This window comes from Aricia agestis, chromosome 15 (assembly GCF_905147365.1).
Source record: "Aricia agestis chromosome 15, ilAriAges1.1, whole genome shotgun sequence".
Taxonomy (NCBI): Eukaryota; Metazoa; Arthropoda; class Insecta; order Lepidoptera; family Lycaenidae; genus Aricia; species Aricia agestis.
In genome coordinates, this window is record NC_056420.1 from 11259023 (window position 1) to 11287020 (window position 27998).

Sequence of the window (27998 nt, forward strand, 5' to 3'; positions counted from 1 at the left end):
TTTATACTGTAAATTATTATAGTTGAGTAATAGGTAGGTACAAAATACAAAATTAACAATAATATAAACAGGTAAATATGATAAGATTGTAACAATTAAAAAGGGTAGATAGTAGAATTGATCAAAATCCTTTCTTAGGGGATGCCATAGAGAAAAATATACCGGGGGGATGCCTACGTCATAACATCTACCTGCATGCCAAACAGCCCAATCTGTCCAGTGGTTTGGACTGTGCATTGATCACTATGTCAGTCAGTCAGAGTCACCTTTGAGTTTTAAATTTAGATGGCGCACTTCCGGGGCGGCGCTTTGCCACACTACAAAGCGTTTATTTCCGATATCTTATGAGTTCTTCTCCAGCACTTTGGTGATGACAGCCTTAACTTCGGTGTAGTTCCGGATGCCGTAGGGGCCGTTCTCGCGGCCGATACCGGACTCCTTGTATCCGCCGAACGGCACCTGGTTGCCGAATACGTTGTAGTCGTTAACCCAGACTGTACCGGCGCGGAGCCCCTGGAAAATATTAAAGGGGTTAAAGGATAATATAGCAGGGGTATGTTGTTAAAACATACATAAGGGGACGAAGAGCGTAGAATTTCATACATTGAAGTGTAGTCAGGGCCCCCGCTACCATATGTACAATGTGTGCAATGCACACGGGCGCCATCCTCTAGGAGCGCTAAATCGCCATCTTTAGGGGCTCCAATATCCTTTTTTTGCACACAGGCGCCAGTAGCCCTTACGGGGGCCCTGAGTGTTGTTACTTACTTGCAGTGGCGTAACTATACCATTTGGGGTTCGTGGCAAATTGATGGGGATCCCGTTAGTAAAAATTGTCACGTTAATAAAACGGGTACAATCAATGTATAAATGCCAACCCTGCCACCCTATTGTTACGCCACTGACATAATATATTCTGCATGAAAATATTGCTATGATAATATATTTTATGCTCGAGTAAAAGATACGCTTGATAATAATAAGAAATGGTAGTAAAATAAATATTGATAAAGGAACGCATAGTAAATGTGGAAACTAGATAGGAACTATGTTCCAAAAGCTACAAGTGTGAGAGACATTTATAGAATTCCTACACTGCACCTTGCCATCTGTCTATACAAGTAGTTTTGTCCTTGTCTATGGCGGTAAATAAGACATTTGATAGAAAGAAACAAAACATTTTTATAACGTTTTAAATACTAGCTGACAGCTATTATTATTAGTGAGGGAATCAATGTTTTGATCACTATATTATAAAATTCATCCCTTTCCTTATTAAGCTTTGGTAACCCGCACAAAACTGCGAATCGCATCGTAATGTTACTTTTATTATGAATTTTGTCGCAGATATTTGCGATGCGTTGCGAATTCGCAGTTCTGTGTGGGAGCCCTAAGTGATCTCTATTGAAATCTCTCGATTTTCTCCTTTTAACCCACCTGCACCATATGATTGGCCTTATCCAAGTCTTTAGTGAAGACGGCAGCGGCGAGGCCGTACTCGGAGCTGTTGGCCCGCTCCAGAACTTCGTCCATGCTGGAGAACTTCATTATCTGCTGGACGGGGCCGAAGATCTGAAACGATGAGGTGGGAGTTATATGTAGTTTTGTCTATGTGATGTATTTTAAAATAATTGTTATTTGCAGTTGTTTCAGTATGTATATGTGTGTATATTTCTAGAGAAGTGTTTCCCAACCTTTTTCAGCCACGGACGTAGGAACTCAAGCATACGGACCCCCTTAATATGTTAAAATAAAAACGTATTATGTATGGTACAGAGGTGATACCGCGGATCCCCAAACATATGCTCGCGAGCCCAAATAGTCCGCTGACCACAGGTTGGGAAATACTGTTCTAGAGTATACATTAGGTTGCATGTTGATCGTCTTATTACTTCTGTCTTAAACTATCCCATCACCCTCATGATATGAGTGGAAGACGTAGGATGTAAAAAAAATTAAAGATCTAAAGTTTATACTACATTCATTATTAAATATTTATTTGATACTAGCTGTTGCCCGCGACTTCGTCCGCGTGGACTTCAGTTTATAGCGCGTGGTGTCAATAAAATTGGTGTCAAAAGCTTTTTAAAACCCTGGTACCCCTTAAATCAAAACAGCCGTGTAGTGTGCACATAATATGATTTTTTAAATTAAACTTTTTTATACCTTTTAAAGCTTATTTATCGTTACACAACTTAGCTGCATAATGCATTACACAACTTTAGCTTTGCCCAATAGCCAATACCAATAGGCCATAAACTATTTAGTGTTAATTATAGGTACGTGAGTTATTTAATAACATGTATAACAATCGGAAGAATCGAAATATTAACTTAACCTCTTATAGAAATACATATGAGCAAGCGATAGCGCGATCTAGGCGACTCTTGGCGCCATCTGTTCCACTTTTTGGAACTAACTTAATTTGAACAAATTTACTCATAAACACCCCCTTACAACCCCTTTTTCCAGTAAGAAGTAGCCTATGTCCTTTCTCAGGCTTTAGACTATCTGTGTACAAAATTTCATTACAATCGGTTCAGTAGTTTTGGCGCTGTTGTTTTTGAATTTGATATCTAATGTATGTTGGTAGGTGAGTTCTTAGTTAATACTTAATAACGTGTATAACAATCGAAAGAATCGAAAACCCTAGCTTAACATGGTACCACCTCTTATAGAAATACGCATGAGCAAGCAATAGCGCGATCTAGGGGACTCTTGGTGCCATCTATTTTGAGTTTTTGGAACTAACTTAATTTGACCAAATTTACGCATTTTCACCCCCTTACAACCCCCTTTTCCAGTTAAAAAGTAGCCTATGTCCTTTCTCAGGCTTTAGACTATCTGTGTACAAAATTTCATCACAATCGGTTCAGTAGTTTTGGCGTGAAAGCGAGACAGACAGACAGACAGAGATACTTTCACATTTATAACATTAGTATAGAACGTGTATAACAATCGAAAGAATCGAAAAACTTAACTTTACATGGTACCACGTCTTATAGAAATTCGCATGAGCAAGCAATAGCGCGATCTAGGGGACTCTTGGCGCCATCTATTTTGAGTTTTTGGAACTAACTTAATTTGACCAAAATTACGCATTTTCACCCCCTTACAACCCCTTTTCCAGTTAAAAAGTAGCCTATGACCTTTCTCAGGCTTTAGACTATCTGTGTACAAAATTTCATTACAATCGGTTCAGTAGTTTTGGCGTGAAAGCGAGACAGACAGACAGACAGACAGACAGAGATACTTTCGCATTTATAATATTAGTATAGATTGATAAATGTAACAAAAAATAGCTATTATGTATCATATAAATTACAGTGACCAATACTTAGGTTAAAGATCAAGGAAACGAGCTTGGCATGATAAGTGATAATTCATAATATTATACAATGATAATAGTTTTAACAGTCGTGTAACAATAGACATGAAATTCATTATACTACTAATTGCATTTACAATAGTTGAAGGAAGAATTAAAATCGATGTTGACGTGAATAAAGACAAGGAAGTGATAATTAACTATAGTGGTTATGAGAAGAATATCATAACAGATAAATATGTAGATGCATTTGGAATAGACGACGAAAATCTTAAGAAAGCAGTGACTAACCATTACCACGAGCGACCAAAGGATGTGTACTTGAAAAGCCCAACGCCCTGGGGCGATTTGTACAAGAAATATAATTGGGAGCAAGTCTGTACGATACTGCAAGTAAAATCCGCCAAAGTTAGAAGCAACAGTGTCAAAAGTCTTGAAGTTCTGTCACAGGACTTCGATAACCCTTCGAACAAAACCATAAAAGTAACGGCAGGTGTTACCCAAACGGTAGAAAATAGTGTATCAAACGCCTGGTCCAAAACAGAAGAGAAAACATTGTCACAAGAAATAACATACGAATTGAATGTTAATATTGCCAAAGCGTCTGGAACTACTGGCATATCTGTTAGTAGAACTTTTGGCACTAGTGGAGAGAAAGCAGAAACTGTGACTATTGGTACAACAAGTGGTGTAGAAATCGAACTAAAGCCTGGACAGTCAGCTAGAGCAGTACTAACAGCAACGAGACAAACTCTAGAAGTAGACATCGAGTATGCTATTACACTAAGAGGAAATGTCGCAGTGAATTTCAGGAAGAAATACAATAATCATCATTTTTACGGTCCGTCTATTGATGCTGTATTGAAAGCTGGAGATTTAAATACGGAGTTGATCAAAACAGAGACGATTAAAGTTGGTGTGTATGTGGATGCGAGTATGAAAGTGTACGACAAGGAAACTGGAGTAACATTTTAATTTAAAAAATTGTTTTTGGGTAGTAAATTTTTATTTTTTCGGAACCATCCTTAATGCCTGGATGCATTTTAAATTAAATTGTCATTATAATTGTTAATAACCCATCACAAGTAGTGATGGGTTGATGCATCCAGGCATTAACGTCTTTTTTAGGGCGTATATAAGGGGAGGGGGGGGGGGGGGCTGGGAGTTAAGCGCGCCACAGTCCCTGCTATTGCGTCACATCGCCACTGCAGCGACGCCGCATAGCTTTATATAAAATATCAAGTACAACATTCTGTGCCTTGTTAGTTGGATTATACCTTAGATAACTACTAACCTCGATCTTGGCGATGTCCATGTCGTCTTTAACATCAGCGAAGACAGTGGGCTGGACGTAGTAGCCGCGGTCGCCGAGAGTACCGCCGCCCGCCGCCAGCCGCGCGCCCTGCTTCTTGCCCGACTCTATGAGTGACAGAATCTTCTGTTGTTGCTCGCCGTCGATCTAGAAACACATTTTTATTTCTTGAGCAATATGGCCAATAACAAGGCTGTGTTAGTGCGTAGGTATAGGCTGTTTTGGCGCGTGACAAATCGAAACTAATACATATTAGCCAGTATTTTGTAATATGACACTAAGACTCATCTGTACGTCGGTACCAGCCAACTTAAATATGAGCAAATATTCAATATTAAGGATTTTAGCAATTTTTGGGGCTGGCATCGACTTCGAAAGTGTAAATAAATCGTTGAATCGTCCCATCAAGTCTTTGCTTTCACCACAAAATCACTTTTGAAACAGTTTCTGTAGGGTTAAAGAGTCTATAATCTCATTGATTTGGAGGAGAAAGAAAAAACTCGATGGAACCAAAAAGACATGAGTAAGTATTGGAATTGTTATTCCTGTGCAAATACTTCACACATTTCTAATATCTAACATAATAAACAGCATTTTTTTCACGCTATGCTAATCACCAGCCAAATAAACACATGGAATTTATGTACAAAAAACATAAATTCCATGGTTGGCTGTCAAAATTTGGACCAATCACAAAGCCAAACCGCGTCTTGAGACCGGGTCGCATCTTAAGTACTGACTATTTATACCGGCCTAAGTGATAATACTTTAGGGTGTGTATGGGTTTAGTATAATATAGAGTTCGCTGTGAAAGTAACAGCGCTGAAAGAATAACTGTTTTTCACAAAAACAATTTTTACTCTTTCAGTGCTGCAATTTTCACAGTAAAATCTATATTATAAGGAACACATACTCACCCTAAAATATTATCATTTAGTTTTGTTACACCATGTAGAAATGTCAATCTGCAATACCGAGTGGTACGCATGTGCGTTTACCTGCGGTCCCTGTTCGGTTTCGGCTTTGAAGGGGTCGCCGACGATGCGTTTCTTCGCCTTTTCCGCGGACATCTCAACGAATTTGTCGTAGATCTTGTCTTCTACGTATATCCTGGATCCTGAAAAACATTATTTCGGTTAGTTTTAAATCTTATATCTTTAGATAGATATAAGATTTAAAACTAACCGAATTAATGGTAACTCGGAATCGGCTCCAACGATTCTCATGAAATTTAGTATATAGGGGGTCTCGGGGGCGACAAATCGATCTAGCTAGGAATAATTTTTAGAAAATGTAATTTTATTCGTGTTTTATCGAATACCGAGCAAAGCTCGGTCAAATAACTAGTAATTTATTCTGCGAAAACATACAGTGTTCCCGCAACTTTGTTGCGCCGAAATCTTTCGCGCGGGATCCGTGCATTTTTGGTATTTAAAACTACTCTATATCCTTTCCCGGGACCTTATCCAAATCGGTTTACAGCCACAGAAGATAGCTAGACCTACATTTACGTTTTTGTATTCCATACTTGTTTCATTCACACAGCAAATAATTCAAGGACTGCATGTATTTGTCCGGCATATTGTTAAAATCACATCACAAAGTCAGCGGATTTTAAATAGATCTACGTTGTGCAACTATTTTTTAATAAGTGTTTGTATATTAATAATTACTTAGTTTGCAAACAAAATCTTTGAATCTAAGAACATTAATTCATCAAGCCCCATACGATCACCGGTGACCGAGTCACAATAGAAATTCTATTGTGTCTCGTTTTTCCACGATCGACGAGTTAATGGTATTATAGCAACCATGCTTACCAATCATATTTACCAAAAAATCAAAATCAAAATTGTTTTTATTTCTGAATAAATTGAAAATAAATATTTTCAGAATGTCCTACATGATGCTTACCACCGGTTCGTATAATATTATGTAAAGCTATGCATCATAATATTATTCAAACTACATCTCTCTCCCGGTATAGCATACCTGCACAGCAGCACTGTCCCATGTTGAAGAACAAGCCGAAGTGGGCTTTGTCGACCGCGTATTGCAAGTCGGCGTCAGCGAATACAATGTTGGGCGACTTCCCGCCCAACTCCAGCGTCACCCGCTTGACAGTTCCAGCGGCGTTGCGCTGAATCAGTTTACCCACTTCCGTGGAACCTGTAAAAGTAATTGGAGGGTTAGAAAAAAGTATAAGGATATTTAAATATATCTGTATATAATAAATAAATATATAGATAATATATATAATAGATAATAAATAGTTCTGAGTATTTTTATTTTATTGCTAACCGCTAACGCAAATATACGCTTAGTGACAAAATCCATACTTAATATTATAACACGAAAGTGTGTCTTTCTGTCTGTTACACCTTCACGCCCAAACCACTGAACTGATTTGGCTAAAATTTGATATGGAGATACCTTGAATCCCGGGAAAGCACATAGGATACTTTTCGTCCCGGAAAAATGTTCGGTTCCCGCGCGATAAACCAATTTTGGCGCAACGGAGTTGCGGGCATCATCTAGTCTAGTCTATACTAATATTATAAATGCGAAAGTATCTCTGTCTGTCTGTCTCGCTTTCACGCCAGAACTACTGAACCGATTGTAATGAAATTTTGTACACAGATAGTCTAAAGCCTGAGAAAGGACATAGGCTACTTTTTAATTGGAAAAAGGGGTTGTAAGGGGGTGAAAATGAGTAAATTTGTTCAAATTAAGTTAGTTCCAAAAACTCATAACAGATGGCGCCTAGAGTCGCCTAGATCACGCTATCGCTTGCTCATAATTATGTATTTCTATAAGAGGTGGTGGTACCATGATGAGTTTGGTGTTCGATTCTTTCGATTGTTATACACGTGATTTATTAATAACTCACCTACCAACATAGATATCAGTAGCAGCAGTTGTTATCAGTAGCAGCAGATAACAACAGCGCCAAAACTACTGAACCGATTGTAATGAAATTTTGTCTAAAGCCTGGGAAAGGACATAGGCTACTTTTTACTGGAAAAAGGCGCCAAGAGTCACCTAGAGCGCGCTATCGCTTGCTCATACGTATTTCTATAAGAGGTGGTATCATGTTGAGTTAAATTTTTCGTTTCTTTCGATTGTTATACACGAACTCACCTACCAACATAGATATCAGAAACAACAGCCTACCAATAATAATGATAATATAATAATATCTATGGACGCATCACACCACGTCAGTCTGGCCCCGTGTTAAGTACCTGAAGGACTTGTGTTACAGGTACCAGACAACGGATATATATTTAATACTTTTTTTATACTATACTTAAATTTAAGATTTTTATTATATGATACACATATTTAATACACATCCATGACCCAGGAACTTTGAAAAACTTTTTGTTCCGTCGGCGGGATTCGAACCCGCGACCCCCGGCTTGAGCTACCAACGCGCTCACCACTGAGCCACAGAGGTCGTCATTTAATAATAAATACTAAATAGTTTATGGGTAAGGCTAAAGTTGTGTAATGCAGCTAAGTTGTGTAAAGCTAAATATTAAATAAGCTTTAAAATTTGGTATAAAAAGTTTAATTAAAAAAAAAATATATTATGTGCACACTGCACAGCTGTTTTGGGTATTTTGGTTTAAGGGGTACCAGGGTTTTAAAAAGCATTTGACAGCAAGTTTGTTGACACCGCGCGCTATAAACTGAAGTCCACGCGGACGAAGTCGCGGGCAACAGTTAGTTGATTATAAAGCATAGGCTGCGCATACACTGACCTCCATTATACAAGTAAGCTGGACTTACGATACCCTTTGAAATTACTGCTGGTTTTTGTGCCTATTTGAAGCAGAAACTAAATTTGACGTAAAAATGACGTTTAAAAGTCGCCATATTGGCGCTGATAGCAGTAGTGGCAGTACTTGGAACTAATACTAGTTTCTAAAACCAATAGCGATTAAGCAGCCAGTTACGTCAGATTTAGTTCTCTTCCCCCACATTGGGGGCGCTGATTCCGCTTCAAATAGGCACAAAAAGCAGGTGGGTATCATAAATCCAGCGTACTTGTATAATGGAGGTCAGTGTGCGCATATCAGTGAAACTGGAGGAGGCAATAGGCATATCTATCGACCATTAACATGTTACAGTCTTGGCGATTTACGTATGCGTTATTACGATCTAACAATAACGACCTGTTGGACCCCCGATCTACCAATTATCTCTCGTCTCCTGCCCTCACTTTGTCCCACCAAAAGAACCTTAAAATTGTGCATTTCCCTTAAATTTTCGTCAAGCGATCATAAAGTTAGGCTCAGCCCAGTGGCGGCGCTAGGGAGTAGCGAAAGAGCAATCGCCTGAGGCCTCGCGTTTGCAGGGGCCTCGCAAGGTGTTTTTTGGAAGACAAAGGGCCTCGCAATGGGTAAGGCCGCTGGCTCAGGATATACCTGTGAAGGCGATTTTGTCGACATCCTTATGGTCAACGAGCGCCGCGCCCGCGTCTCCGTACCCGGGGACCATGTTCACCACGCCAGCGGGGAAACCAGCTTCCTGAAACCAGAACAGGTTTGATTAAATTAGCTACAGACAGTTTGTATTTGAGAACTGTTTTGTCCTTGTTTAATTTATGATAAGTCAACCAAGTCACGAACCACGTAGTAACCGCACAATGAAGAAATACAATGACAAATCAGATCTTAACAATACACTACACCATAGTGTATTGTTTACATTAAGATCCAAATTCCAAAGCATGCATAAGTAGGTACATGATTAATATATAGTACATACATCTGATTCGTATCCACACATTAGTGCGATTTTGTTACTACGTAACAATAATTCTACTAGTCAGCTAGTCCACAGTTAGAGCTTGGAATTCCCATTCTAGTATCTCGAATACTTGATATTGAATATGTCAAATATCTCGTACCACGAGATTTAAAGCCTTGGCTTTTTTCTCGTCCCTATACCAGCCATACCATATACGTGGGAGAGCCATGCTTCGGCAGGAATGGGCCGGCTCGACCGGAGAAATACCACGTTCTCACAGAAAACCGGCGTTAAACAGCGCTTGCGCTGTGTTTCGCCGAGTGAGTGAGTTTACCGGAGGCCCAATCCCCTACCCTATTCCCTTCCCTACCCTCCCCTTTTCCCTTCCCTTCCCTACCCTCCCCTATTACCCTATTCCCTCTTAAAAGGCCGGCAGAAAGTCCATGGGCGACGGAAGTTGCTTTCCATCAGGTGACCCGTTTGCTCGTTTGCCCCCTTATTTCATAAAAAAAAGCCAACTGCGTCAAGTATACCGCAGTCAGTGGAGTCAGGGCCTGTACCACGAAACAGTTTTGAGACTCAAACAATCGTACGACAATGTTGCGTCCTACTCTAAAAAACGTGAAATGACGTTGTTAGAGCAGGACGCGCCATTCTCGTCCGATTGTTCGAGTCTCAAAACGGTTTTATAGTAGGCCTACTGTTTCGCTGGCTTCTTCTGCACTTTCGCCCCTATACAGCCCTAACTAAGGCTCAATTCACCTTAACAAGCTGCGCCAAGTACAGCGCAGTCAGTGGAGTCTGTTCCGCTGGCTTCATGACCACCGTATTGCCCGTCGCCAGCGCCGGGCCCAGCTTCCAAGACGCCATTAGCAACGGGAAGTTCCATGGGATGATCTGACCGCACACACCTGGTGAATGAGAAACAGGAGTTTGTATGTGTTTTAAAAGCCCTCGGGGCTGGATAACAGTACCAAAAAACAGTTCATTAGCTTGGAATTTTATTAAACTTTTTCACCAACTACTTATCCTAACTTTAAAAGTCATCTAGCGCTCATTAAGAGCACCTTTTTCTGAGGGTAAGTTTTCACCTACAACTGCTACCTAAAACTTAATGGTGCTTAATTGTTTGGCGTTTTCACCAACTGCCGCCCCATTTGGTAAAAACGGGCATAGCCCCAGTAGCACTTTAACTCACCAACAGGCTCGTGTCTGGTATACGCGAAGTAATTGCCGTCAGTGGGCAGCACCATGCCGTGGTTCTTGTCCGCCCAGCCGGCGTAATACCGCAGGTTGTTGATCACGCTGCCCACGTCCACGTGGTATGCGATCTGGTACGGTTTCCCGTTGTCCAGGGTCTCCAGACTCTGAAGAAAGAACAGTTGGATATACCTAAATGAAAGAATGGAAAGAGGTGAAATATTAATTATCGGAAATAAGTGAAAGAACATTTGGAAAGAGGTGAAAGACTATTTGGAAAGATGTGAAAGAACATATTTTAGAAAGATGTGAAAGACCATTTGGAAAGAAGTGAAAGACTATTTAGAAAGAGGTGAAAGAACATTTGGAAAGAAGTGAAAGAACATTTGGAAAGAGGTGAAAGAACATTTGGAAAGATGTGAAAGACTATTTGGAAAGACGTGAAAGACCATTTGGAAAGAGGTGAGAGAACAATTGGAAAGGGGAAACAATAGTTAGTTGGAATAGGGTAATAAGGGAGGGTAGGAATAGGAAGGGAAGGGAATAGGGGAGGATAGGAAAGGGAATTGGGCCTCCGGTAAACTCACTCACTCGGCGAAACACAGCGCAAGCGCTGTTTCATGCCGGTTTTCTGTGGGAACGTGGTATTTCTCCGGTCAAGCCGGCCCATTCGTGCCGAAGCATGGCTCTTCCACGTATAATTTCTAACTAGTTTTTATAACTCGTAGTTTTTAACTAAATATTAATAATATTATGTAAGTATGTAAATTAAGTACACATAAAGTTCATCATTAAGATATAAAACCAATAATGAAAATATTTTAATGGTTTTATGTTTTTGTTTTATGTATTTATATTATTTAATTTTCTGCTTATAAATTTTAGTTTGTTTGAAATTAACAAAGCATTAAACAAATAACATTAATATGAAAATAATGTAATGTTTTGTAAATGTTAGATAATATAATGTGGTTGGACATTATAATAAATATGTTAATGGAGTGGTATGCAGAACTAATGGGTAAATACTAAATAGGTATTTATTCATACTAATCGGTACTTCGTCCATTCCGTTGTAAATTGTAATACCTACTATGATGCGAAAGTGTATATTATAATATGTCTGTTACTTCTTTACGTTTAAACAGCTAAGCTGATTTGGATTAAATTTGGTATGTAGATACATTGAATTCCGGGAACAGACATAGGATAGTCCTTATTGTGAAAAAATATTGTATAGTTACCGCGAAATAAATGAATTTCCTTGCAATTTAAGTTGCTAGTTAAAATCCTTTATTTTTAATTTGTCTGTCTGTTAAGTTTTAATGCATAAATCAATAAATTATACTATTTCAAAGTCTGAATTTCTTAGTTCTTCTAGTTGTACTATGAATTATGATATGCACACAGCACATTCACAAAACAGTTTTCAGCATGTAGCTGGCCTAGTCAACGAACCAAGCTGTTATATTTAGACAAAGCCAGTAAGTGCAATGCAAATGCAATGCAATCACAGAATTGCTGAGTTAGGTCCAAAAGAAGGATATAGGTAATGATTATATATTTTGTATGTTTATATAATAAATATTCTGTAGGCCTACTACGAAACAATTTTGAGACTCAAACAATCGGACGAGAATGCCGCGTCCTACTCTAACAACGTAATTTCACGTTTGTTAGAGTAGGACGCGGCATTTTCGTACGATTGTTTTCGTCTCAAAACGGTTTCGTGGTACGGCCCCTGTTCCGTCGTTGAGTTCTACTAGTAATTGAATTACTAATAAGTAATAACGATCCGGGTAACATAACATAGTTATAAAGTATTATGTGATAAATAGAGATTTCTAGACTGTATATTTTAAATCAGAGTGTTTTGTTCAAACCTACGCGACCAAGCTACTGCGAAGCGGGAGCGTCAAGTTGTCAAATGGTTTTAAAAAACGCAACTTGACGCTCCCGCTTCGCAGTCGCTTGACCAAGCGACTTCAAACCTACGCGACCGCGTAGGTTTGAACAAGGCATTAAGGTTGCTCCTTCAATACTTTAAAATCTTTTAGATCTTAGTTCTTACCGCTAAGTACGCCCTGTCTCTCTCAATGAGGTCAGCCAGCTTGTTGAGAAGGCGTCCCCGCTGCGAGGCATCCATTCTTCGCCATGGTGATCCGAATCTGAAAAAAAAAACTTTATGAGACTTCCTGACGAAGAAGCATGGTTTTTACCCGAACACGACGAAATAGTTCCTAACAAATTCTGATTCATGTAAAACAACAGTCAAAAATCACCCTTATAACTCGATCTTTGCCAGAGACACGATTTTTGTTAATTCAAAAGAAATACTTACGCTGCCTATCTAACTATAGCTTGGTACTACTAATTTCAGGGCCCCCGTAAGGCTGCGTCTCCATCAGACACGGCACGGCGTCGCCACCGTGTTACGGCACGACGCCGCCACCGTGATACGGTACGGCGCCGCACCGTGTACGGTGCACCGCGCGCCCCTATTCTGGTGAAACTTCCGAACAAAATTTGTGTCCAAACTTAAACGAGGCATAATATGAAAATACATATCAAAGTCGCGTAATGCAAATATTGTCATGTATACCGAGGAAATTTTATCTATAATAAATAATAGATAAAATTTCCTCGGTTTCTTTTTAACCGCCTTCAAAAAATATTTAATGATTTTTTTTCAATCTTCGTCTTAGTAACAACAAGAGAATAATTTTTTCGCGATCCATATCCATTATCCAGACAAGCACTCTCGTTCGAGCGCAAATATCGACTGAATAGCGACGCACCGTACGCGGCACCGTGACACGGTGCCGCGTACGGTGACGATAGCGCCCGTGTGCATTGCACGCATTGCACATATGGTGGCGGGGGCCCTGACTAATTATTCTGTGCTATAATAGCATAGACCGAATCATATTTTAACTTTAACATAACATACAAAATAATTCTGGGAAGTATAATTAATAATTATAAGTTATGACTTTAAGATAATATTAAGTATACAGAAATTTTGCAATTTATTATATTTTTTATTAAACGTTGTTATGATTGATATTAATTATTAATTGAGATCGCATTCGGCACACTTTTGTGTGATCGAGTCTGCGGCGCACATACAGTCGGTATGGCCGCGCCATGCCGACTGTATGTGCGCCGCACTTCCTATTAATAGGCATTGTGCTAAGTACGCTAAGTGCTAAGATACGTGTGCAAAATTTGATATTTTGTTTACTAACATAGGCAATGAGTCTGAAAAAATTCTCGTGTGCAAAATCGCACGATCATCTTTATCATGATGTCAAGAGTTTTACACAGCAAAATGTTATCTGAAGGAAAATAAATAACAATTACAATATACTTAAGCAAAATTAATAACAGTTACCAACAACACAATAATCATAATCATAGGATTAATATTTTGACTTCCATCGGCACACGTCGGAAAACACGATGCGATAAAATAAGAGTCCATCATTGCACTGGTGATAAGATTTTCGAATTGCAAGCCATAGCGCCAAAAGGCACGCATGATACTGATATTTTAATGCAGCTAACCAACAAAGTAACTTGATAATGACAATGATAAATTACTATAAGTAATATAAACCTTAATCTTTAGGATTTGTGACACTACAAATAAAAGTTTTTTATTTGTAGTGTCAAGTAAAATTATTATATATTTTGTCTTAGGAGATACATGACCCAAAAATACTTCTAGGGGACACTTAGTGTTACGGAGCGGTTGGTGAAAACTGAGACCAAAATTCAAGTCAATAATTAAAACCGATACTTACTTGAATGCTTCCTTGGCGGCTTGGACGGCTCTATCAATGTCTGCCTTGCCAGACTGCTGGACTTCAGTTATGACTTCGCCGGTGGCCGGGTTTTCCGTGGGGAAGGTCTTCCCATCAGCTGACTTCACCCACTCGTTGTTTATGAATAGCTGGAAAATAACATATTACTTGTAAATTGATGACCGGCGATTTCATAATAAGCATGGTATGGTGGTTTACGCACCATGTAGAGTTTTTGTAATTTACTTACTTACTAATATTATTTAAAATGCGAAAGTGTGTCTGTCTGTTACTCTTCACGCCCATACCGCTGAGCCGATTTTGCTGAAATTTGATATGGAGATGCTTTGAGTCCCGGGAAAGGACACAGGATACTTTTTATCCTGGAAAAATGTACGGTTTCCGCGCGATAAACGAGTTTTGGCGCAACGGAGTTGCAGGCGTCATATAGTTGAATTTAAAACTCTAAGGGCCTGTTTCACCACTTCCTGATAAGTGCTGGATAGGCTATCCACTACTTAACTTGACAGAAATATAGTGTATGGAGAATCTGTCAAAAAAGTTGTGGATAAGCCTATCTGGCACTTCATCAGGAAGTGGTGAAACAGCATCTAATCCCTATAATTTTTTATATAATATCGTGTCGCTCTTGCCAAGTCGTAGTTACGTTCCAATAATGTTTGTGAAAAGAAAATGGATCTCTACGTAAACGTTTGCTGTTATAAACTTGGCAAATACGACGGCTATGCTGATTGATGAAGGTGCCTATTAGCGACGCATAATATCTAACAATGCAATAAATACAAACATAATAACGGAATATTTCATATTTGAAGATCAAAATATACGTTGCGATAAAGGGGAACAAGATTAAGTAAGTATAGGAGTCAGTAAAATTTAACATTGGTAGATACGCATACATAATTTATGCTGTGCGAAGATAGATAAGCTCTATTTACAATTTCTTTGGCAGATACCGGTAGCCGATAACCTGTAGTTATTTTTACCTAAAGCATTATGAATGGCTTACCCCTGTATACAGAATTTCAGGATTCGTTTTGGGAGCCGGTGCAGCTGAAGCGAAGTTAGCTTTTTGTAAGTGAACAATTTTATTTATATTACGAAACATTTTTATATTATATTTTGATAAAAACTGCGAAACCGACGGCAATCAATGTTCCACACCAACTGTGAACTGTCAACACTCAACAGTCAACTGATAAATCATAAAAATTATGTCATTTTTTAACACCTTCTACTGATTATAAACGTCAACGTCAATTTTGTCAGATTGTTAGGGTTCCGTAGCCAAATGGCAAAAAACGGAACCCTTATAGATTCGGCAATGTCTGTCTGTCTGTCCGTCCGTATGTCACAGCCATTTTTCTCCGAAACTATAAGAGCTATACTATTGAAACTTAGTAAGTAGATGTAAACTGTAAACCGCATTAAGATTTTGATACAAAAGTGGAAAATTATTAAAAACTTTAGGGGTAGGTAGGTACAACAGAAGCAAAAATTTTTTTTTTCATCTAACCTATGCGTGTACGGTATCTATGGATAGGTCTTCAAAAAATATCATATGGAGGTTCGTAATATTATTATTTTTTAACCTGAATAGTTTGCGAGAGAGAGCTGAGAGACTCTTCCAAAGTAGTAAAATGTGTGTCCCTCTAACTTCTAAAGTGATAAGTCTAAAAAAAATTTATGATGTACATTACTACAAAAACTACCAACGAAAATTGGTTCGAACGAGATCTAGCCAGTAGTTTTTTTTAAACGTCATGAATGGTAAACCTTAATTAATTTAACTTTCATTAAATCAACTGAAATATGAAAATAAATCAAAAACCTCTTAATTTCATAAAAATAAACCTTATTGCTTCTGCGGAACCCTTCATGGGCGAGTCCAACTCGCACTTGGCTGGTTTTTATTGACAACTTTACTGATTATAAACGTCAACGTCAATTTTGTCAGTTTTTTTTTTTCAATTTGAGTATAAATACAATCAACAAAAGCCGTAATTTTATTTTCAAAAAACAAAATACAAATAATTATATTATTTACATTTTTTTTTCTATTGGAATCATAGACTTAATATATACTGTCGTAAAGACCACCTGACAACCCAAAAATGCGAGACCATTTTCGATCTGTCAATGTGTGCGTGTGCTAGTGATGTATATTTTACTATCGATAGTATAGGTAGTAATTTGCTATCGATAGTTTAGTCCGTTCGAGTTATTTTACCTGAGTTTCTATAAGAAATAAATAATATGCAACTTTGACAGATTTGTATTTCAAATTAGGTATCATAAATTTTAATTGGCAAAAAAAGGTGACGATTGAAAAGTAGATACACATTTTCTTTTGGAATGATTTTTCAATCGTCGGATATGTTATGACATGACTCATGAGGTTCTTATAGGGGTAAATAATATACACATAACACATTATAAAGTTACTTATTTATTACTCAGGTAAAATCTATCTGGTAAATATCCTTACATTGAAACTAAACAACACACATAGTATATTATATTTTATTCTTAAATTAAATACATATCATAAAATATCATAATATTTTTTATTATAATTATTTTTAACCGACTTCCAAACAGGAGGAGTCTAGACGTTCGGCTGTGGATATATTTTTTATGTATGTTCAACGCTTACTCCGCCGTTTATGAACTGATTTTCAAATTTTTTTCTTTTGTTGTACATTGTATTATTCCGAGTAGGTATCATGTTCACAAAAGTGGTGGTCTGGTGATGGAAACCATGAGAAATCGAGGTGACTCCTTGATATTCAAATGGGAACATATGGTCCCAGAAAACGTTCAAAATCTTTCGATTAATAAATTTAAAAAAGTAGTCAAAGAACGTTTTGTGCCAAAGCCTAATAAAAGGTCAATGATTTCATAAACGATGGCACATCTTGGGAATGCCGAATTACTGCTTGCAAGACTACTTCTACATGACTTACAATTATTATGTATCTATCTATGTTTACATTGTATAATTTTTAGTTACAGCATTGTAAATTTTATTATAAAAGATTAGGTATTTTTTTTCTCGCTTTTTTTGGTAAAAAGTGGGCTCCGTGCGAGTTTCTTACGGTTCTTCTCGTCGGCTTAGTTCCCGAACCGTTAGTAGGCACCATGTATTCTGAAAATATATTTTATTTTAGATTTGTTCAGAAATAAAGCAATTTTGATTTTGATATTTTAAAACACCAACTCTAGGTATTGAAAACCTTAAGGACAGCTAAAAAGAGTAAAATTATCATTTTTTAAACAAAAAATTTAAACCGACTTCCAAGGTAATGACAATTCTTATTCTGTACTCAGTATTAATTCTGTTCTCAATCTTCATTATTTTGCAATCGGTACCAGCTAACCTAATCGCCAGTTTTCTGATAGAATCGGTATAACTACAACTTATATACTTAGGACTGGTACAGAATAAGGATTATTTAATACTTTTTAGTTCATTTAGGTATAATCTTAAATGAACTAAAAAGCAATAATTGCTTATAATTGCTTATTTTTAATAATTGCTTCAGTAACAAGTGCAACAGTATGTCAAACTTACTGGCACAAATAAAGTTGGGATAGCTCCTTTAACCAAAATAGTATTTATTCTACTTTTTCTTTAAAAATTTTCAATGAAATGTTTGCTACATATTGTTGATTTTTTCTTGGGATTCCAACCAACACGCCCAATTAATTTCAGCCATTTTCCTCTTATTAGAGGATCTTGAGGGAATCTGTAAAACAAATTATTATGATATATAAATATAAACCTTCCTCTAGTTTTAAAGTCACTCTATATTATAGTAGTTATATTATATTAGCTATAATATAATATACTATTAGTTAAAATAAGATAATATGTCCTTTTTAGTCCGGCCGCACATTATCCGAATTTCTAATCACAAAAATTCGGACGCCGCGCCCCGCTCATGCAAATTCTTTTAGTATTATGGGTCTACAACAAAATGTATGAACAGAGTGCGTTCCGCCGGGTGTCCGAATTTTTCTGATCAGAAATTTCGGATAGTGTGCGACCGGGCTTAATTAAGGTGATAAATGTAAAGGTAAATTATTTTTATTTTAGTTTTATGCTATTGTAAAATATCGATAAGCATATCGATAAATTTGATTCAAGCACTAGCGTATATGTAAAAAATTTTGATGAAAAATTATTCTTCAAAATTTGTGTAATATAAGAACAATAGTACCTTTAGTTACGCAAAATATGAAAGTAAAAGGGAGGATTCACAATATTTTATTTGAAATAGAGAACTAAAGACAGAATATAGCAAAAATAAACACATCGTAGCAATTAGGACATGAAGATTAATTACGGGTGAAATGTATATTTTTCAGGATTATTCCTATGATTTACACTGCAATCACTCATAGCACAAGTTATTATTGTTATATATAATAGTATTTGTTGAAAATAACATACGATTTAAATAATAAATTGCAAATACCGAAAGGGCATAAAAACGATTGACGACTTTTGACGACCTGTCAAATAAAAGTTGTTACAATTTTCATTAGACTGCCTCTCTCTTTTCATCTTGTTATAATTCCATAAAGGATTTTCTTCTCTCTCGCACTCTTTGTTGGTCTTGTATATATTAAGTCTATGATTGGAATTGTAAATTTTGTGTTCTGAATAGTGTACCTAATTATCTTAATATTAATTTTTTGATGTCTGACTTTGATTATTATGGACTAAGAGCCCGCGAGGGCCAGACCTCCCTTCGTTTCATAAAGCTGAAAGTTTACCTGTTTGTGACCTTTACGTAGGTAAGAACCACTAGCAACTATGTAGTTTCGGTCGCGGCTTAGAACTGGATACCTCCTAAAGTAGGAGGTATCCAGTTCTAAAGGTTTAAGTACCTGAGAAGTAGTAAAGCTCAATTTCATAGCTTAATATTATTATATTCTTCGTGGTAAGTGGAGGAATCTCGTTTGCCAGTGCCGGACATTTTTGACAGTTGCTTCCCACCCTTAGATTGGATTGCACCAACTAACTTTAACTTTGACTACAGTGCAAAATGTCAAATCTTTGGGTAAAGTTAAAAATGGACGCCATCAAGACGCCATATTTAACTATAACCATAGAGCTCGACAAGGTTTTAAATGCATGTGGCGAAAAAAGGAACTAACGCTGTCATCATACAAAAACTGCCATTGTTGACAGTTCTCCTTTACCAGCAGCGCTCCCGCCCACGCGCGAATTGACGGATGACAGCTGATCCAACAAGGTTATAAATACCTTGTAGGATCAGCTGTCATCCACGCCTCTGGTGCAACCTAGTCTTAAACTTTCTTAAAAAGTCAAAGCAACTGATTTGAAGCAACTGTCAAAAATGTCCGGCACTGGAAAACGAGATTCCTCCACTTACCGCGAAGAATATAAGCTATAAATTGAAGCTTTACTCTTTCTCGGAGGTCAGGTAGACGGTAGACCTTCAGAACTGGATAGTGGATACTATGGAGTTTCACTCGCGGTTACTTTAGGAAAGTAACCGCGAGTGAAACTCCATAGTTGCTAGACGTTCTTACCTCTGTAATGGTCACAAACAGGTATATCAACTATCAGCTTTACAAAACGAAGGAAGGTCTGGCCCTCACGGGCTCTTACTTAAAGCCACCATATCGACTGATTGAAAAGTGCATGTTTCTATTTTCTACTTGCTTTGACAATAAAAATATTACTGTCATAATCCTCGACTGTCACTTGTCAGCCTTTGCCTGTCCCGACCGGGACGAATTAAAAAATAAGTCACTTGACAGATGTCTGATGTCAGTGTCAATTTGGTGTTGGCTGTATGGGCAACGCTCCCTTTGCCTGTCCCGACCGGGACGAATTAACAAAAAAAAGTCAATTTGGTGTCAATACAAAATTTTTTAGGTTACATTTTTGTTATGAATTTTCATTATTTTTATTATAAAAATTAAAATAAACTTTGAAAATGGGAGAAATCATTTCATCATTTATTTCTAGTTGTAATAATACTTTAAATAAGCAAATAACAACCAGTTTAACGCAAGCAAATATTGAAACAAGGTTTGTTTTTAACAACTATTGTAAAATCCAAAGTTCAAAAAGATAATGACTCAATGTGATGTGATATTATGTGTATAATATTTTAATAGCTCATATTTTTTTACGAGATCGATTATACATAAGTAAGGTTTTGTTTCAGACCTGCCAAAAGCCATGGCATCACATGCCTCATATTATTGCCTGCTATTCTGGTTTTGTACTCATGCTTGGACGATGTGTCTCTGGTTTACAAAAAAGCAACATGTATCTCACTGGGGTTACTTCTATATTCCCTTCTATTTATTCTACAACTATCAGTGTCAGATGCGGTATTGAAAAAAACCTCCCATAGTGGTGTCATTGTATCAAGTATGTTGCCCAGCGCTCTCTTGTCTATTTGGTTGCAGCAAGGTAAGTACCTACCCGCAATTAATCTAGACATTGTTGAGTAAAATGTAACAATTCATCAATTAAATCTAAGATGATCTTACTGTATGGCCTTAAATTTTTACTTATTTAAAATATTACTTTTCAATTAAATTCTTTTTCATACAATTTCAAATTATTACTAAGTAATACTGATTTTATATACAACTATTGTAGATTTCAGATTCTGTGTTTGTGTGTCTCTTCTATCAACATTGATCTTCAGTTTGTTGCTAAAGGTATCACTTGTGAAGTTCCAGAAAACATTTACAATTGGAGAGGCTATTGTAGTTAATCAAGCTATAACTCTGTTTTCTGTCGTATCTATCATCAAATGCACATTTAACATAAATAAAGATGATGGAGAAATGGAATTTATTAATACTGTTATTTATGTAAGTTTTTAAAGTTTCCTATTGCTTTCTAGTAAAACTTTTTATGACACTTGTTAATTGAGTTATTAGAAGCTTTCTGTCTGTTTTATTGTCAAACTTCAATAAATTGATAGAGTTCTGTCTGTTATTAACTATAAACTTGATTTATGAAAGACAAATTCATTCCCTTGTATGACCATAAAGTTAATATACCTAGTGGAATAGAGCAACAATCTCGAGCTGTCAAACAACACCGAAATTGGTTTCATCTGTGTGTAAAAATATGTGTATGTATACACTTACACAAGCATGATTGAACACAATTTCTTGAGATTAAATTGTCAACGTGTGGCACGTGCTGACTGGACGTCAAAAAAGAGTGCTGCTGTCATGTATCACAATTCACACGTCTCTTTTTACCACGCAGTGTTACTGATAGTGACATCTCTCTTGCTCAGGCCTTTGTTTCTCTATTCCGCTAGGCATATTAACTTTATGTGTATGACATAGTTAATATGTTTTATGATTCAATTTAACGACTTCATTACAGCATTATTGCATACCAGCGGAGTCTTAAGATATTTCCACCGGGTTGTATATTATGTCCTTTGATAAATACTATGGATTATTTTTCCGACCCAAATATCGACCAATAAAATTGCACCATTCGACGTCACGTGGTACAACCTACATGGTATGATACTGATAATTTTTTGAAAATTTTCTCTGGTAGTTGCTATATATAAAAGACAAATTCTAATTCTATTGGCCGACATTTGGGACGGAAAAATAATCCCCCGAATACCACACGAGCTTCAAAATTATCTGGCATTTCCCTCAAGGTTCCCTGCAAACAAATAAAGTCGTCAAGTTTTTCAGGAAAAATCATCATATGCCACGATCATCATCAAGGATCATCAAGGAACATAAGCCACGTAAACAGGGATCTTAACTACATACATAATAAATAATATTTTTTGTGCGAGTGCGAGTTTACCACCTACGCCAGTTCTTCTCGCCGGGTTAGTTACCGAACTGGTGGTAGGTTATGAAGACGTTCTAAAAGAGTTAACTTTGTTATAACCTATTTCGAAACTAAATATTTTCATTTTCATTTGCAAAAGTTCGTCTATATACAACTAGATAACTCTCGCAACTCTGTTGCGCCAAATTTTCGCACTGGAACCGTACATTTTTCCGGGACGACAACTATGCTGATATGCCCTTTCTCGGGACTCAAAGTATCTAGATGCCAAATTTCAGCAAAATCGGTACAACGGTTCGAGCGTGAAGAGGTAACAGACAAACAGAAATACAGACAGACACACATTCGCATTTATAATATTAATTAGTACAATATCATTGCCAGCCTTCTGAAATAATATCTTTTTTTCCATTTTTAGGGTTGCGAACCCAAAGGGTAAAACGGAACCCTATTACTGAGACCTAGAAGCCTGTCCGTCTGTACGTCTGTCTCCAGGCTGTAACTCAAGAGCCGCTATAGCTAGACATCTGAAATTTTCACAGATTATGTATATCTATTGCTGCTATAGCAAAAAGTACTAAAAACAAAATAATATAAATATTTAAGGGGGGCTCCCATACAACAAACGTGATTTTTTTTGGCTTTTTTTCTCTATATCAATAATGGCAACAGGTAGGTACTTGATTTTTTCTCATAGTCCTTAGTTATATACATATATTCTTTAATATTTAATAATAATATTTAAATAAAATAAAAAATTAACGGGGCCTCCCTGTTAATTTTGAAGCTCTTGTGGTATTATAAGTGAATATCCAACAAGTGTTGTTAATAAAAAACAATTATTATTTACATTTTCTAAATATTTTTTAGATAGTTCTCACCACAGTTTGTGTTATGATGATGCTACTGTATTTTCTTCCCGAAAAGAAGAGGAATGTATTAAGCTTTGTGTACATTGTTATGTTCAGTGCCACATTTGCACTCACTTTGCTACATTGGTTTCTTGGACCATATTGCCTGATAAATTTATTAAAATACATACTCATTGAAAATTATAGGGTAAGTAATTTAATACTTTTATAAATGTTTAAATAGTTATTATAAAATTTTATTTATTTTAATGAAAAAAAAATCCCTTAAAACTTGAAGGGCTTGTACCACTATCACCTAATCAGAGTGCTGACATTGAACACATTATTTAAGTTACTCTGAACTTTATAGTAGGGCCATATTTTAGGCACAAAATATGGGCTGGCTCATGACTGGCACAGAAAAACGGCATGGATAAATGCTAATTTTGTGTTTCGCCAAGCGAAGGATTTTAAGGAATGAAACCTAGTGGAGAATTTACATTAAATATGTTACTCTCCAGCTTGCCATCATCTGATCCCAATGATCCTTTCCTGCTATATTTAAAAAATACTGTAGAATAGGCCTTACACCTGTATTCCTCTTAACATAGCATTTAACTTGTATTTTGTTGCATTTCAGTGGAAGATCTTGTCATTCTGGTTGACAATAGTCACATGTACAGTACTAGCACTTGTGGTTCGGACAAAGATGGGTGCCAAAGCTGACACAGTGACAAGAAAAACGTTTCATATATTGACGTCACTGATATTCGTGTCGGGAATACTGTTTGATTACAATTTGATGCTGCTGGCTGCTGGAGTAGGCCTTGGTGCTATTGTGTTGATAGAGGTGTGTAGTACATTGAAGCCCGGTCGCACATAGGGTGTTTTCATAGGAACATAATTTCACATTTTATTTTGACTTTAATTTTATTTGCAGGCATTACGAAAAGCAAGAATAGAACCTTTCTCATCAGTCTTGCAGTCGGCGTTTATTGTTTACAGCGATGAAAAGGTTTGTATATTTTATTAATTCTAACCACCTTCTAAGGGCGTTGGCTGCGTTAAGCGTGCTCCCGGCGCGTCCACCCGCGAGGCGTGCTTGTTTCATGTCATCCCATAGGCAGGTATTACATTACACGTGTAATAGGCCGAATCGCAGTATCACAGTACACTTGTGAATCGCGAGATACTAGAATCATGATATTATTGATGCGTGTAATACGGAATACCTGCCATAGAGCAGCGCTGCGTTAAGCAGGTCAGCCGTCGCACGATTACTATGGCGAGCGCACGGCGCGGGCGCAGTGCCGTAAATAGCCTTTTTTGCGCCCTGTGCGAGCTTATAATTGCACCCTTGTTTTTTAACTGGCTTCCAAAATGCAGAAGGTTATAATATGTTCAGCTGTAGATATTTTTTTACTACATTGGGAAACATCTCTGGGGCGCAGCGGAAAGTATTTAAGGGAGCAATTCGAAAGAATAAGAGTCTGCCTGGTCTGGCCATTCTTGCGCCCCCCCCAGAGTCTACGCCCTGTGCCTGGGCACCGGTGGCACCGCCCTATTTACGGCACTGCGCGGGCGCACGCGCCGGGCACACGCTCAACGCAGCGAACGTCCTAAAATTATTCCACGATTACGCGGTAGAAACGTACTAACAATAATTTGTGCAAGAGGCAAGAGTATGACTGGTGGCAAAAGGTTATTCAGAGTCAGTCACTCATCAATCTGTCAGTCACTCATCATTCAGTATCAATATAATCATTTCTACTTGCATTTAGACAATGGTACTCAACCATTTTTTATACGGGCTACAGACACGTTTTGGTCTTGGTGTCGCGGGCCACAACCAAAATTTTAGGGTTAAAAAAGTAAAGTTCTTTATAATTAGCGATTTAAAAGTGGAAAAACTTGCACTACTATCACGACGACATTTCCGGTGTGCGTAAATTTTAAAATGGTTTAACTTCACACGGGCCACTGATATACTCCCGGCGGGCCGCAGGTTGAGTATAGCTGATTTAGATAAAAAAAAATATTTAACTAAAAAAGACAATATGCACCGGATAATACTTTATATCACCTCCAGGACTGCGGGTGCTTCGCCATGACCCCCATCTACCTGTACTGCGGGCTGGGCGCTCCGCTGGCGCTGCTGCAGCAGTATCGTCCGCTGGAGGCGCTGGCCGGTGTGCTGTCGGCCGGCGTGGGTGACACTGCGGCGAGCTGGGCGGGCTCGCGGTACGGGAGACATCACTGGTCAGGTGAGAGAGCCAATGCATGATCGGATATCACGGCCTAAAGGTAACATTCCGATATCAAACTCGGCTAACCGCGACCGACAAAAATTCAAATAAAATGCCACTTTATGCAACAGCCAATAGGTTTAATTTTGCTCTACGCTACTAGCTTTTACGCCACAAGCGGCGGCAGCATGGGTCGCTACACAAATGTCAGTAGAAAATGATATCTCTTATAGACTATAGTCTATGTCATAAAATGACATTTTATTTAAATTTTTGTCGGTCGCAGCTAGCCGCGAAAGGATCTGAAAGTCACCTTATGCAGGCTCCACAGTCCACAATTGCGGCGCGAAAGCCCGCGAAGGCCGCGAGCCGCGAGTGTGGAGGGTTTCGCGGCTTCGCGTTCGCGCTTCGCGGCTTTCCCCGTCCGGTGTCGGTTTTTTGGCCCGCGACATTTTGATAAGCACACTATGTAAGAGCAGCAGCAACAATGACTTCAAGGTCAATTTTTGGGCACACAGGTTGCGTCCAGAGAGTTGCACAAAAAACCGTTAACTATTCAAAATAGTTACCGTATTTATACATGGTGTATTTATAAAGGAATACGTGCTGATATTATGTTGAAAATTTAAGCTTGTTATTTTTCAGACAGTAAAAAAACGTTAGAAGGAACAGTTGCCAACATTCTGTCGCAAGTTGCAGTGGTGTACATTTTGCAAGTACTAGGTAAGTGTTTCATAATTTTTACCACGAACCGATTTTTTTCTGTGATTAAAAAAATTTCCTTTAGTTACTACTCACTTCCGTAACTATAAGGACGCCTTCCGCGACTCTCTTTAGTATAGAAGTCGCGCGGCACTACTGGCGACTTAATGTGAAGGCGTCCTAAACATACTAAATTACAAATAAATCGTTTTAACAGAATGTGAAATCCCTTACAGACGTACTGACCTTTTTTTTAACAAATTGGCATAATATGTTTGTATTACTTTGTTTGCAGGTATGTTGACCACACAGTATGCTCTTGCACGGACGTTGGTGGCAGCCACAGTATCAGCACTTGTAGAGGCAAGGACGGATCAAGTGGACAACCTTATACTACCGCTGGTTACACTGATAGCGCTACAGTGCACAAGGTTCATCTGTTAGAATGTTCTAGAATAGTGTTTCCCAAACTTTTCGGGACCGCGACCCATCTACAAGAAAGTTTAAAGTTCGCGGCCCACCTTATGTCAAAAAGACAAAAAAGCAGCGGTATGTTGCTGCCGCAACATTTGCCCGTTAATTCTTATCTTAGTTCTCCACCGTATCATCATCGTCAGCCTTACTTACAATCACGTTTGCGTTCGAATGCCCCGCCCCGTCCCGCACGCACCCGCGACGATAAACGAACGAGTAAAATGACATTTGAACGAGTACAATCGTCCTATAGTTTCAGGGCCCACCCAAAATATGCTCGCGACACACCAGTGGGTCGCGACCCACACTTTGGGAAATACTGTTCTATAAGCTTTTCCATACGTAATGGCTAATGACAATTGACATTATTGTGATACATTTACATTCCATATTAGGGTTAAATGTTATATTCAGAGTCCCACCTCTTATATTAAAAATATTTAAGTAGTATCTAAGTATATAATAGCAAAGAGTAAAGTTAAGTTATGTTTTTAAAGGTGTTAGGTCAGCTATCCCCAACGCGCAGCCGCCGCGCGCCGGGACTTTATTTGTGGCCCGCGTGATGTTAAACCATTTTTAAATTTACGCCTACCGGCAAAATAATGTAAAGTCGTCGTGAAAGTCGTAAATTTTTTTCCACTTTTAAGTCGTTAATTTGAAGAAACGTTATTTTTTGACCCAAAAATTTTTGTTGCGGCCCGCGCGACGTAAAGACCAAAACCTGTGGCCCGCATGAAAAAAAGTTTGGGGACCCCCCCTGTGTTAGTGTTAGTTTTCTTCAAACAAATTGATAACATTTGTTTATATTTGTGCAAATAAAATATAAGGTATAAACTTTAATTATTATTGTTATTCTGTTCCGGGTTTTTAAAGATAATAAGTTATTGGGACCAAAAATATTGTTAAGTTATACTAGTCAAGTAATTTTTTTACATTTTCATGTATTGTAACTTTGCACTAGTCACTAGTGTAAATACTATAACTTAGTTCAATAAAATATTTTTTATGTTTTTCAGCATGTTTTTATTAACCTTTAGCCATAAGGCTTGGCTATAGCAATTAAAAAAAATCATTAAAATTAAATACATTTTAGTGCTTATCCTAATTTATTTCAATGTTGTTTATGTAATTAACTTACATCCTCATAGAGGATATCTTAAAAATATAATCAGGGTAAATTCAGGCACAGGATAATTCTGGATTATATGATTATACTTAATCAGAGAGTGTACTTAATCAGCTCAGCCACAGAATACAAAGGTGCCAGCCTATTGAGACTAGCCCGGTAACCGGACGCTTGCGTTTAACATACCTAAACTTGGGAGTGAAACTTCTGTACCATAAGGTACTAATTATGTACTCTGTGGTATTAGTCAGACCTTGAATACAATAATTTATATCAAGTATGTACAAATTATTATTTAAGAATGTCTTAATAACATAGGATTATATTTAAAACAGATTCT

The 27998-nt window shown here is 37.6% G+C and overlaps 2 protein-coding genes across 3 annotated transcripts; one reads left to right on the top strand and one right to left on the bottom strand.

Moving 5' to 3' along the window:
- Nucleotides 1-228: 228 nt before the first annotated feature.
- LOC121734511 (aldehyde dehydrogenase, mitochondrial) lies at nt 229-15585 on the bottom strand. The gene is made up of 11 exons (XM_042125135.1): nt 15435-15585; nt 14405-14553; nt 12670-12766; nt 10597-10765; nt 10161-10309; nt 9074-9176; nt 6633-6809; nt 5639-5757; nt 4623-4787; nt 1438-1572; nt 229-513 (listed from the first exon to the last, which is right to left on the bottom strand). Exons 1-11 carry the CDS (start codon nt 15531-15533, stop codon nt 343-345), a joined length of 1533 nt encoding a protein of 510 aa, XP_041981069.1. The 5' UTR covers nt 15534-15585; the 3' UTR covers nt 229-342.
- Nucleotides 15586-20325: 4740 nt separating this feature from the next.
- On the top strand, nt 20326-27102 carry LOC121734512 (dolichol kinase). Of its 2 annotated transcripts, XM_042125137.1 has the most exons (10): nt 20326-20495; nt 20635-20885; nt 21078-21295; nt 23130-23318; nt 23751-23960; nt 24051-24125; nt 25200-25374; nt 26002-26079; nt 26354-26512; nt 26861-27102. In XM_042125137.1, the coding sequence occupies exons 1-9, from the start codon at nt 20401-20403 to the stop codon at nt 26500-26502; spliced, it is 1440 nt and encodes a 479-aa protein (XP_041981071.1). In that variant the 5' UTR covers nt 20326-20400; the 3' UTR covers nt 26503-26512; nt 26861-27102. The 2 variants fall into 2 exon arrangements, with proteins under 2 accessions (XP_041981071.1, XP_041981070.1); XM_042125136.1 differs by having other exon boundaries at nt 26354-27102.
- The last annotated feature ends 896 nt before the right edge of the window (nt 27103-27998 follow it).

Excerpts from the sequence above, each read along its gene's own strand:
- LOC121734511 (XM_042125135.1), bottom strand. The coding sequence starts at position 15,533 with ATGTTTCGTAATATAAATAAAATTGTTCACTTACAAAAAGCTAACTTC. Across the intron at positions 12,767-14,404 it reads GCCGCCAAGGAAGCATTCAA|ATTCGGATCACCATGGCGAA; the intron begins GTAAGTATCGGT and ends TTTTTTTTTCAG. Across the intron at positions 6,810-9,073 it reads CGACAAAATCGCCTTCACAG|GTTCCACGGAAGTGGGTAAA; the intron begins GTATATCCTGAG and ends TTACTTTTACAG.
- LOC121734512 (XM_042125136.1), top strand. The coding sequence starts at position 20,401 with ATGGGAGAAATCATTTCATCATTTATTTCTAGTTGTAATAATACTTTA. Across the intron at positions 21,296-23,129 it reads TTATTAATACTGTTATTTAT|ATAGTTCTCACCACAGTTTG; the intron begins GTAAGTTTTTAA and ends AATATTTTTTAG. Across the intron at positions 26,080-26,353 it reads GTACATTTTGCAAGTACTAG|GTATGTTGACCACACAGTAT; the intron begins GTAAGTGTTTCA and ends CTTTGTTTGCAG.